Source organism: Salvelinus fontinalis, chromosome 13, assembly GCF_029448725.1.
Source record: "Salvelinus fontinalis isolate EN_2023a chromosome 13, ASM2944872v1, whole genome shotgun sequence".
In the NCBI taxonomy this organism is placed as follows: Eukaryota; Metazoa; Chordata; class Actinopteri; order Salmoniformes; family Salmonidae; genus Salvelinus; species Salvelinus fontinalis.
Genome location: NC_074677.1, coordinates 16,438,426 through 16,452,253, shown reverse-complemented (window position 1 = coordinate 16,452,253; position 13,828 = coordinate 16,438,426). Strand labels below are relative to the sequence as shown.

The 13,828-nt window shown below is 43.0% G+C and overlaps 1 protein-coding gene across 4 annotated transcripts in view; it reads right to left on the bottom strand.

The window, feature by feature from the left end:
• gramd1ba (GRAM domain containing 1Ba) overlaps nucleotides 1–13,828 on the bottom strand; it is a 176,114-nt gene that overhangs the window by 77,761 nt on the left and 84,525 nt on the right. For 3 of the 4 annotated variants that reach the window (XM_055941866.1, XM_055941864.1, XM_055941865.1), the window contains exon 2: nucleotides 10,794–11,884. The exons of the other annotated variant lie outside the window; for it this stretch is intronic. In XM_055941866.1, coding sequence (XP_055797841.1) covers nucleotides 10,794–11,299 — 506 coding nt within the window. In that variant the 5' untranslated portion in view covers nucleotides 11,300–11,884. The remainder of the gene's footprint in view (nucleotides 1–10,793; nucleotides 11,885–13,828) is intronic. 4 annotated transcript variants of the gene reach the window in all.

Here is a 13,828-nt window from a genome sequence, read left to right as displayed (position 1 = left end):
TGCTCTCCCTGCTGGGGAAACACACCACAGAGAGACAGTGTTAGGTGTAATGTGTGTTGTAGGCTGCTCTCTCTGCTGGGGAAACACACCACAGAGAGACAGTGTTAGGTGTAATGTGTGTTGTAGGCTGCTCTCCCTGCTGGGGAAACACACCACAGAGAGACAGTGTTAGGTGTAATGTGTGTTGTAGGCTGCTCTCCCTGCTGGGGAAACACCACAGAGAGACAGTGTTAGGTGTAATGTGTGTTGTAGGCTGCTCTCCCTGCTGGGGAAACACACCACAGAGAGACAGAGTTAGGTGTAATGTGTGTTGTAGGCTGCTCTCCCTGCTTCTACGCTGCTGCTACGCTCTGTTTGTCATACATGCAAAGTCACTTTAACTTCTTTGGGGTAGGGGGCAGTATTTTCACGTTCGGATGAAAAGCATGCCCAGAGTAAACGGCCTGCTAAAAAGCCATAAAATCTAGAATATGCATATTATTAGTAGATTCGGATAGAAAACACTCTGAAGATTCTAAAACTGTTTGAATGATGTCGGTGAGTATAACAGAACTCATATGGCAGGCAAAAACCTGAGAAAAAATCCAACCAGGAAGTGGGAAATCTGAGGTTGGTCGATTTTCAACTCAGCTCCTATTGAAGATACAGTGGGATATTGGTAATGTTGTATTTCCCAAGGCTTCCACTAGATGTCAACAGTCATTAGAACCTTGTCTGATGCCTCTACTGTTTAGTGGGGCCGAAGGAGAGAGGAATGAGTCAGGTCTGCTATGAGGTGACCATGCTCTAACCATGCGCGTTCACGTGAGAGCGAGCTCTGTTCCATCGCACTTCTGAAGACACAAGAATACGCCAGTTGGAACATTATTGAAGAATTATGTTAAAAACATCCTAAAGATTGATTCAATACTTCGTTTGTCATGTTTTTACGGACTGTAATATAACATTTTAAACTTTTCGTCCGTACTTTCCGCTGGACCTGCCCGCGCGTCGTGAGTTTGGAAAGTGTACTGAACGCTAGAACAACAAGAAGGAATTTGGACATAAATGATGGACATTATCGAACAAAACAAACAGTTATTGTGGAACTGGGATTCCTGGGAGTGCATTCTGATAAAGATCATCAAAGGTAAGTGAATGTTTATAATGTTACTTCTGACTTCTGTTGACTGCATAATATGGCGGCTATATTTGTGACTTGATTGAGCTCTGAGCGCCGACTCAGATTATTGCATGGTTTGCTTTTTTCGTAAAGCTTTTTTGAAATCTGACACAGCAGTTGCATTAAGGAGAAGTGCATCTAAAATTCCATGCATAACAGTTGTATCTTTTAGCAATGTTTATTATGAGTATTCCTGTAAATTGATGTGGCTCTCTGCAAAATCAAAGGATGTTTTGTGACTTCTGAATGTAAGGCGCCAACGTAAACTCAGATTTTTGGATATAAATATGAACTTTACCGAACAAAACATACATTTATTGTGTAACATTAAGTCCTATGAGTGTCATCTGATGAAGATCATCAAAGGTTGGTGAATAATTTTATCTATATTTCTGCTTTTTGTGAATCTCTCTTTGGCTGGAAAAATGGCTGTGTTATTCTGTGAATAGGCACTCACCTAACATAATCGTTTGGTTTGCTTTCGTCGTAAAGCCTTTTTAAAATCGGACACTGTGGTTGGTTTTACAACAAGTGTATCTTTAAAATGGTGTAAAATACATGTATGTTTGAAGAATTTTAATTATGGGATTTCTGTTGTTTTGAATTTGGCGCCATGCAGTTTCACTGGCTGTTGAAGAGGTGGGACACTACCGTCTCACGTACCCTAGAGAGGTTAACTATACATTCATGTACATACTACCTCAATTGGGCCGACCAACCAGTGCTCCCGCTGATAAAATAATTTATACGTTTAAAGAAAATGATTAAATAATTCCACTCTGAAGAGAGACACTCCATACTGTCTCCACCCGTGGAGGGGAGAAACTGTTAGGCTCGCAGAAAATTATGAAACATGTTGCAGATTAAACAATGTACAGTATCTTTATAGTGGAAAAACACAGACTGTCTGAGCAAGGCGTAGCTTAAGATTTGAACTTGTATGTATGTAGGATACCTACTGTTTGTGTGAAGGTATGCGTGTAAGGAGCCAGTATAAAATTGATGTTTTTTTTATAAAAAATGTGGTCTTTCGAGCCTGATTCCAATACCTGTTCCTGTCGTCCGAAGGTAACACCCCGAAAACCGTGCACGGGCGGGTCGTTGACCCGTAAATCAAAGACCTGTCCCCTGACATTGGGGTTCCATAACAGGCCGGTATATATCTAATGTCGACAGAGATAGTGACAGAATGCAACCAACATTGCTTTTCCCAGCCTACAAGACGAAAGTCAGTAAATCTTTATTCACAAATTTGGGGGAATATTTTAAGACATCTTGGACTTGATATTCTAAACACCTAGAATTAATCAAGGATAGGAACTTAGGTATTCTAAACAGATTCACCGTGACGGTTTATACTTTGTGTATAACGAAATCAATCAGGTGCGATGAAGACCTGAGGTACATGTGCACTACCATAAATAAAACTAGCTTAATAATTGAGGTCTGTGAGAAAAGGACGAGAGGTTATTAACAAGGGATATAAAATAGGTGCTGTGAGATAGCGCGGTGATTTTGGGCAAATAAGATAACTTAATTGGTTAATTAACATGTGGTAAATTAACCATAGATCCGATTCAAAAGACATACCTAAATAAATAACTAAATTGAGGAGAGGCGAGGATATAAAATAGGTTTTGTGAGATAGGACGGTAATTCTATGCGAACAAAATAACTCAAATGGTCAATTAACAAGAGTGAATTGACCATAGATCTGATTCAAAAGACAATACTGAAATAAAGTCAAAAAGGAGGAGAGGCGAGAGATTTGAATGAAATAAAACGAGGTAACCTAATCAAAGATCCAAATTAATAGATTGGAATTAAACGAAGATAAACTAGTCAAAGATCCAAATTAATAGTCATAACAACAAAACCAGGTTAAAATGGGAAGTAAAGGTTCTAAGGGATGTGGAAAACTTACGGGCGATGAACGATGTATGGGGTTAAAAGATAAACGAAATATCGATTATGGCCTAAAATGGAGAAAGAAATATGGGTTTTGAAGGTTGCCTGAATGTGGGGAAATTGGAGTCTATGATTACACTAATGCATAAATGTGGAAAGGATGAGAATAAGCAGAGAGAACAAGGTTTTAACTAATAATGGGGGATAAATCCTCAAAGGAGGTCCCGGAATTAACCGGGGATGAGAGGTAAATCTAATGCCCAAAATGGAGAAAGAAGTATGAATTTGAGAGACGTCTAGATGTAGCAAAATTTGAATGAATGATAAAGTAGATACATAAGACGTGTGTAGATAGTCAAGGGAGACCGCAGGTCGAGGGTTAGATACCTGGCTGTCTGAAGCCCGGGAAAGAAGTTAAGGCAAGTGTAGAGAAACGGTGAGAGAAAGTTACAAGAAGAATATCAGCAGGGGAAAATGATGTGCGTGTGAGACCTAATAACTTATCAAAAGTCACAATAGTAATTATTCCTAAATTCTGAGTAGGAGATAGAGAGAGTGAAAAAAGTCAAGAGAGGAAAGGAAGAGGGAGATAGTAAGAAGAATCATCGTCGGAGAAATGCCTGGACCTTTAAATTAGGGCTATTTTCTGGGAATTGTCTCGGTAGGACGTGCCTGATTTTACGACTACAGACATTTATAAATAGGGTTATTTGCGAGGAGTCTTCATCATTTCAAAAGCTTTGGTGGTCCAGGGGTATAATTCTCACCTACTACGCAGGAGACCCAGGTTCGTATCACCAATAGACAAACATTTTTGGTTTCTGATTGTAATTCAACTATTGATATGTTTTGCCTGGAAAGATACTGTTGTTAGTGTTTGTTTAAGATATAAACTGAACGTTTTAATAGCTTGTTTAGGTTAAATTGAAAGACTAATTAATTCAAAATAATAGTGAGGCGATTTCGATGTAATATGGAGTCGTATTTAAAAAACTGAATCACAGATAATGGCGATAGAGTTGTGCCCACCAAAATGTTTTATATTCTTATGGATTGACTGATACATGTTATAAGTTTGGCGACTTACATGTTACATTTAAGTCTTGGACATTTCATAAGGGTGAAGCCGAAAGAGAAGGGACAGTTGTAAAGTTAGGTTTTAATCTTACAATAGAGGTAAGGCAGAACGTTGTTTGAGTAGAGGTTATATTTTTGCCCACTGGTAAGAAGAGGAGAGTTGGTTGTGGGCACTGGGCTATATTTGGCTGTAAGGGATTCAGGTCTGAATAGTTGAATTGTAACAGTTCTGTGATAGTTTCTGGTTATTGATTCTTGGTTTGATTGTTTAGTGAATTTGAACAGGAAGTTAATGTATTCTAACATTATAATCTGTTTCCATTACGTGGAATCATGTCCGGTCAGTAAAGTGGATTGCAGGTTGAGTTCATTCTATTTTACAGGGACAGTGCACAGTAATCACAGTTGTGTGTGTCTAATGGCAGGGTATTCCTATCAGGACTTTGAGAGACTGTTTGCAGATAGACTGAATGGGTTTTAATGTTGCAAAGCAAGCTTGGGCCAAACTAGTCAAGTAGTATGTTAAGTAGGGGCATTTCATAGATTTTAAGTACAGCATTGTATCCAAGGGTAGCACATGTTCAATTAAGTACATATAAACATTGAGGAAGTTTAAAACTAATGATTGGAGGGAGTACAATGGAATTATCATTAGGTTTTGTTTGTAGTCAACGTTTGGGTTTCTGAATCGGTGTAGTATAATGAATGCTGACCAAGTGGTTGTTTTTTTTTCTGGGAAAAGGAGTGTTTCATTGTCTCTCTTTGGAATGTTTCCTAGAGCCACGATATCTTAAAGGGGTACACACACATATGGAATTTTAGAAGTTTTATTTTCTGAGTTTTAATTAAACACATAAATTCTTTAGATAAGGGAATGTTCTGGGTACCTGGGATACAACATGTAGAAAATGTTTGATGGTTTTTCTTTAATTTGTCTAATATAGTAAGAAATACTTATTTGAAAGGGTGGTATGACTTTTGACCTCTATCATGGCTCTCCTGTGTGGTCTGATCAGCCTCATGGGAGGGCCATTTGGATAATGAATTTGAGGTCATTTGTAATACTGATTTAAGGTAATTTGTGTAAGTGATAATTATGATGGAGTTTATAGTTCTTTGACATATTTGAAATTTGAACCAATGAGAAGAAAGAAGAGGGCATAACCTTTGACTAAGGGTAGACTTCCTTAAGTCTCTCTTCCTATGGCCACAAGGGTACAATAATTTTTCTTTGTGGAGGGTTTCAGAGTAGTGATTTTGATCTGATTATTTTATTTGAAACTTTGTTTTAGCTTTTGACCAGTAGCAGTGTTTTTTATACAATACTCTCATGGAGAATTATGGGTTAAAAATGGGGCAAAGGTGGGTTTATAAAAAACGGTCATAAGGTTATTTTGAAACTCCCACTATTTTGGCTTAAGTAATGGTTAGTAATCTAGCAAAGTTTAATTTTCCCTTAGGTAATCAGCTGTTGTTGTATGCAGTGTAAGAAATGTAACACAACAAGGCTGTGAAATTGATATAATAGTATTATTATATTTTGTTGTTGAACAAGGTTATAATGTTAGCAAGAATAAGTTTAATAATGGTAGACTTATGTTAAGTATTTAGAACATATCTAAGCAAACAGGACAGGGATATATGACATCTGTGGTGATTCAGGATCATTGAGAGTAATCGAGAAACTTTATCAACTAGGTAATAATCTTAGAGATTACTACCATAGACATGTTCATTTTTCTAAAAATCCATGAGTGCAGACGGTGAGACATGTAGTCAATATTTGGAAACAACCCATATCTGTTATAAGAAAGAGCGACAGACAGATAGTAGAAAAGGCAGACGGAGAAGGGCCCCCCCGCTGTATGCTGAGCCCTAAGTAGACCTTGATGGTTTGGGAGTATTAGGAGGAGGAGGAGGGGGGGGGGGCAGGAAGTGAGCAAGATAGAGAGAGAGCAGAAGGAATTTGAGGAGAATGAGAGGGAGAGACTGGGAATGAGGAGCAGGAGACTGGGAGCGTTACGAAGGTTAGAATCTCATAATAAGCCAGGATTGAGAGAAGATAGAAGTGACACAGAATAGTTAGATGACAATGAGAAGATACCCCAATTCCCACTTATAACCTTACCCAATCCCAGAGCTGGGGACGGAGCATAACCAGACACGATAGAAGTCTATAGGGAATGGACACAGAGGGATGTAGCAAGGGCATTAGAAGGAGTCGCACATCCTAAGACAGGAATAGGGGGATTCAGAAGAGATTTGGTACAAGGATAAGTTGCCCATACTACCTAAGTCATTGTGTAGATATGCAGCAATATTGACATATGGGCAGAGCCAGGCTCTGTTCTGTGAAGGGAGTAGTACACAGCTTTGTACGAGATCTTCAGTTGCTTGGTAATTTCTCGCATGGAATAGCCTTCATTTCTCAGAACAAGAATAGACTGACGATTTTCAGAAGAAAGTTCTTTGTTTCTGTTCATTTTGAGCCTGTAATCGAACCCACAAATGCTGATTCTCCAGATACTCAACCAGTCTAAAGAAGGCCAGTTTTATTGCTTCTTTAATCAGAACAACAGTTTAACATTAACAATGTCTACACTGGCCTCCCGGGTGGCGCAGTGGTCTAGGGCACTGCATCGCAGTGCTAACTGCGCCACCAGAGTCTCTGGGTTCGCGCCCAGGCTCTGTCGCAGCCGGCCGCGACCGGGAGGTCCGTGGGGCGACGCACAATTGGCATAGCGTCGTCCGGGGTAGGGAGGGTTTGGCCGGTAGGGATATCCTTGTCTCATCGCGCTCCAGCGACTCCTGTGGCGGGCCGGGCGCAGTGCGCGCCAGCCAAGGGGGCCAGGTACACGGTGTTTCTTTCGACACATTGGTGCGGCTGGCTTCCGGGTTGGAGGCGCGCTGTGTTAAGAAGCAGTACGGCTGGTTGGGTTGTGCTTCGGAGGACGCATGGCTTTCGACCTTCGTCTCTCCCGAGCCCGTACGGGAGTTGTAGCGATGAGACAAGGTAGTAATTACTAGCGATTGGATACCACGAAAAATTGGGGAGAAAATGGGATAAAATAAAAAATAAAATAAAAAAACAATGTCTACACTGTATTTATGATCAATTTGATGTTATTTTAACGGGCAACAAAATGTGCTTTTCATTAAAAAACAAGGACATTTCTAAGTGAACCCAAACTTAACGGTAGTGTATATTATTTATTTAAAAGTCCCACAAAGGTATTTAACCAAATTCCCAAAGCAAATAGGACAATCTGATTACTTAGACAACACACAATGTCAAATGTCAAACTCAGAAAACCAAAGTAAAAAAAACTGACAGTAAACCACAGGAAACAGACAGAAAAAATGATAGAAGCCCCCACTAGAGAGCAGCAAAGACTTTGTTATTTAATTGTAACTTTTTTTAAATAACATTTTTTTTTTTTTTTTTTACTTTAGTTTATTAGTAAATCTTTTCTTAACTATTTTCTTAAAACTGCATTGCAAAGCAATGTCACAAATAACATTTGATTTGACTGTGTCAACAAGGAGGGTAAATATGTTATGGTAAGGCCAGGAGTCGTTCCTTAATGTGATTTGACTAATCATTGTCGTAAATAGTTATGTCTTATTTCTAGTCTAGAATTAGGATTAATCTGTGTCCGGGAAACTGGCCTGTAGAGACATATACTGTGTCTCTGGTCGTCTTGTCACTGTAAGCTATAATTTGTCCTATTGAAAGTAATAACTGGCAACAATGCAAGGAAAAGGCAGCAACATTTATGCAAATACAGTGAGATGTTTTCCGTGAAGGGGCATCCAAAGACAAAAGACAAGTCTCCATTTGTTGAATAGGTCTCTTCACATAACCAACAGTGGCACGACTACAATCTGCCTTACATGTACCACAGGAAAGAGTGAGACAAAGAAAAAGTGCCACCTCCCGCAGCAACTAATATACCGTCAGAGCAGCCTGGGAGCCAGTCTGTTTCTGCAATAGCCAACTTGGCAAGATTTGCCATGACAACAACGAGGCGTGGGTGCAGAAACAGTCTGCCATCCAGGCTGTGTGTCAGAGCACCGGAAACTAAAGGCTGGTGGGCTACGTAAGCAGCAGTTCTGTTTTATATTTAGCAAATCAGACCTGCGTTTCAAATGGCACCCTATTCTCTATATAATGCACTACTTTTGACCACAGCCCAGGTCTTCACAAAGCAGTGTTGGTTGAAAATATATAATATAGCCATGTAACTCCTTCCAGTAGCGTACCCTGGCACTTTTACATGGGTTATGTCTCAAATGGCACCCTATTCCCGATATAGTGCACTACTTTTGACCAGAGCCCTATGGGCCCCAAAGGTAGAGCACAACATAAGTAATAGGGTGTCATTTGGGACCCAGACAGTACCTTTAGCTCTCATCTGTAAGGCTGTACATGTCAGGGGATTAACACGCTTGTCAGCTCCAGAACTATCTATTTTACAGTAATGAGCTTGGATTGTAGCTTCTCACTTTGTCTCCTGGGATGGCTGTAGTATAAAGTCAGAGATGGGCTTCACCTCATCTCTTGTGAACACCCAAAAATCTGTCGAGATTGCAGGTTGACATTTATTGGGATTAATCTTGTCCTGGAGGTAGATGTAACAAGTGCGCTGAGAGTCGGGAAGCAAGTTCTGGGAGTGAGTGTTTTAATAAATAAATGAAACAATAAACACGTACAACATACAACACACCGACATGAAAACAGAGTCAATAACACCTGAGGAAAGAACCGAGGGGAGTGACAGATATAGGGAAGATAATCAAGAAGGTGATGGAGTCCAGGTGAGTGTCATGAGGCGCAGGTGCACGAGACGATGGTGACAGGTGTGCGGGATAATCAGCAGCCTGATGATCTAGAGGCCGGAGAGTGACAGCAGAGCTGAGCGATTTCCACTAGATGGGCCAGTCAAAATTGGCTATATGTATTGTAAAATTATCTCTTTGGTCTTAAATTCAGGTAATGGTTAGGCATAATAAGGCTAGCAGTGTGGTTAAGGTTAGGTTTAAAATCTGATTTGATTATCTGAGTGACTACCCTGTAGAGCTGCCTCCACTACAGGCAGTCATTCCACTGAGTCATTCCAAAAAATTCCAACCTGTGCCGAGATTAGTGTTCACCAGTTTTACAACTATCATCGCAGTAGTACCAATGTTACAAGTTGTACAAATCGTACATATTTGAAAGTACTGAACAGCCAGGGACAATACTGTAGTAGTCAATACTCCTCAGACTCAAATATGCATTCTCTCACTTCTTCCAACCTAGACGAAGCTAGTAACAAACACCAGGCAACTTCTAGAAATAAACATTATGCTCATAAAATATGTATAAGGCCAAAACATCAACTTCCAATAGTGAACATACACCCACATTTTTATAAATATAAAATGTATTTATTAATTATTAATAGTCATATTCAAATTATTTATTGCTTAAACTATATATTATGACAACGCAGTGCAGTGCATAACATCTACATTCACTGAAGACCAAACTCTGTTCGTAAGGGCATTTGTATGTATTAAACATTTGTATCTATATTCTTAAGTACACTCCTGCATTTCCTGTTGTTTGATGATAAATAGCATGGGGCTGGTTTTATTTATAATGTATAGGACAATTCATACTCAGCACTGTGGCTTATGTAACATTCCAAGGAGCCTATTCAGAGTAAAGGTAAGCTTGGGGGTAAAAATAACCTGTTTATAGAACAGACTGGGACGTCACCAGCAGGTGTCTATGGCTGCGTTTAGACAGGCACGCCAATTCTGATATTTCTTTCACGAATTGGTCTTTTGACCAATCAGATCTGCTCTGAAAAAGAGCTGATGTGAAAAGATCTAATGCGATTGGTCAAAAGACCAATTAGTGGCAAAAAATATGAGAATTAGGCTGCATGTGCAAACAAAGTCTACTAGATCACAGAAACCTGGGATGAAGTTTCAATGAACAAATAGGGGCCCACTGAGGACTTGAACCACTAGGTGCACTCTGACTTTTCCTGTCACTAATCCCTATTAGGAGCTTGTTCGAGTGAAAAGTGATAAAGGTCGTTGAAATCAACAAACCATATTTCCCTTTGATAAAAGTAGGTAGGTGTGACATTTTTTACAGAACAGATTTTTTTCAGGACCAATCTCATAGACCAATCTCTACAGACCAGGGTGTGTATTCATAAAGTGTCTAAACCTCAACAACAAAAAACTAAGAAAATGATACGGACAATGGCAACTCCAACTCTAATCATACCTTTCACTTAGTGTGTAATTATACCTTTTCTGGTCCTACAGAGACTGTTTTGTTCTATGGTTCCACTTCTACATGGTTCCAACTTCCGACTAAACTTTGATGCTTGAGGATGCCTTAAAAATAGTAAGCTTGCCCGACTTTATATACAACACTCAATGGGTAACCCACTCTTGTTGTATACATTAATAACACTTGGGGACTACCCTCATTTGTTATGTGACTGCCTGGCAGTAGGTTGAAGTTTCCCCTAGTTCCTGATCTTAGGTCAATTTTGCATTTTTCCCACTAATGGTTAAGGTTAGGATTGGGGAGGGGAAGCTAAATCCTAGAGGTAACTTCAGATGGAGCTTCTATACAGACCTGCTCTCACTGCTGTGCTCCTTCCTCTCTCGCACGTTCAGCCAACGCCGTAGCAGGAAGCGTTTGCGTCGCGGCGAAGCGCTGGGTGTGGAGCAGTTGGACCAGGTGGCTGCCGCGTCCTCGTCGCTGATTGGCGTTATCTCGATGGACGGCAGCTGAAGGTACTCCATGGCCCCTGAGAAGGAGCGTGACCCATGGCCCTTACTCATGACCTCTGATCTCGTGGCAGCCGCCACAGACACAGCCGGGGTCACACTGCTCTCGCTCTGCACGTTCTTCATGCGTCGCATCTTGAAGCGCTTGCGGCGGAGGGACGGAGTGGCGGAACTGGAGAGGGCGGAAGGGTCACCATCCCCGGCGGGTACCTCAACTTCGTCTCCCGATGCGGAGGCTCCCAATCCTGGGTCGCCATCCTGGGTCTCCCAGTCGCCGGGGGCTTGCACCTGGAAGGAGGGGAGCCGAAGGTTCTCAGACATGATCTTCTGTCCCACCAACAACTGGCTCATAAAAGCAGCCGAGGGGCACCCTCTATCCAGGGAGGCTGATAGAGGGAGAGGGAACGGATGTCTTGCAGGATGCTGCGTGGAGTGCAGCAGTGTAGGTGGAGAGACCTTTGAACTGTTTTGTCCAGAGTGATAGGGAGTATACAGAATCAGGACTTGGTCGAGGTTGTAACTCTACCTTGTTATTGTGTGACAGAGATCAGGGCAGTTCCTCAGTGGTCCTCATGAGCAATGGCATCACCTATCCAGTCCTGCTGTCTGTCCTCTCCAATGAGACTAGAAAGAGCAGAATCTCTGCCTGCACTCGTGATCAGAGACATCTGGCATGTGGCTCCATCTAAGTACTGTGTTCCATGAGGTATGTCAGTTTGAGCTGACAAGTGGAGGTATAATGTTACACCAGTTCTTCCAAGTAGACGGTTTGGATGCAAAAGCACTATGGCATCTTCTTGTGTCATTACTCGTCCTGATGACTTGCTCTATGGGCCGAGGTCTCGAGAATTTCTGATCCAGCCGCTGTCAGTAGTCCATTAAGATGAGTGCTATTCAGCGCCCCCTTGCTCTAGTCCCTGGTATCACAGCCATGGCCTAAAAGTCAGAGGAAAATGAAAGGATACCGTATGCTAAGTACGGTGTAGCCACATGCATGTAGATATTCACAGCACCAGTCACAATTACACAATGATACAGAGACACACACACAGCGAGAGCGAGACACATACAGCGAGAGAAAGAGAGAGACACACACACACAGCGAGAGAGAGAGAGAGAGAGACACATAGCGAGCGAGACACACACACAGCGCGAGCGAGACACACACACAGCGAGAGCGAGACACACACACAGTGAAAGCGAGCGAGAGACACACACACAGTGAAAGCGAGCGAGAGACACACACACAGTGAAAGCGAGCGAGAGACACACACACAGTGAAAGCGAGCGAGAGACACACACACAGTGAAAGCGAGCGAGAGACACACACACAGTGAAAGCGAGCGAGAGACACACACACAGTGAAAGCGAGCGAGAGACACACACACAGTGAAAGCGAGCGAGAGACACACACACAGTGAAAGCGAGCGAGAGACACACACACAGTGAAAGCGAGCGAGAGACACACACACAGTGAAAGCGAGCGAGAGACACACACAGCGAGAGCGAGAGACACACACACAGCGAGAGAGAGAGAGACACACACAGCGAGAGAGAGAGAGACACACACACAGCGAGAGCGAGAGACACACACAGCGCGAGAGACAGAGAGACACACACACAGTGAAAGCGAGCGAGAGACACACACACAGTGAAAGCGAGCGAGAGACACACACACAGTGAAAGCGAGCGAGAGACACACACACAGTGAAAGCGAGCGAGAGACACACACAGCGAGAGCGAGAGACACACACAGCGAGAGCGAGACACACACACAGCGAGAGCGAGACACACACACAGCGAGAGCGAGACACACACACAGCGAGAGCGAGACACACACACAGCGAGAGAAAGAGAGAGACACACACACAGCGAGAGAAAGAGAGAGACACACACACAGCGAGAGAGAGAGAGACACATAGCGAGAGAAAGAGAGAGACGCAGCGAGAGCGAGCGAGACACACACACAGCGAAAGACACACACAGCGAGAGAAAGAGAGAGAGAGAGACACACACACAGCGAGAGCGAGACACACACAAAGCGAGAGCGAGCGAGAGACACACACAGCGAGAGAGAGAGAGAGAGAGACACACACAGCGAGAGAGAGAGAGAGAGAGACACATAGCGAGAGCGAGCAAGAGAGAGACACATAGCGAGAGCAAGCAACACACACACAGCGAGAGAGAGAGAGAGAGAGAGAGAGAGAGAGACACACACAGCGAGAGCGAGACACACACACAGCGAGAGCGAGACACACACACAGCGAGAGCGAGACACACACACAGCGAGAGCGAGACACACACACAGCGAGAGCAAGCGACACACACAGCGAGAGAGAAAGAGACACACACACAGCGAGAGCAACACACACAGCGAGAGCGAGACACACACACAGCGAGAGAGAGACACACACAGCGAGAGAGAAAGAGACACACACACAGCGAGAGCGACACACACAGCGAGAGCGAGACACACACACAGCGAGAGAGAAAGAGACACACACAGCGAGAGCGACACACACAGCGAGAGCGAGACACACACACAGCGAGAGCGAGACACACACACAGCGAGAGCGAGACACATACAGCGAGAGAAAGAGAGAGACACACACACACAGCGAGAGAGAGAGAGAGAGACACATAGCGAGCGAGACACACACACAGCGAGAGCGAGAGACACACACACAGTGAAAGCGAGCGAGAGACACACACACAGCGAAAGCGAGCGAGAGACACACACACAGTGAAAGCGAGCGAGAGACACACACACAGTGAAAGCGAGCGAGAGACACACACAGCGAGAGCGAGAGACACACACAGCGAGAGCGAGAGACACACACAGCGAGAGCGAGAGACACACACAGCGAGAGCGAGAGACAC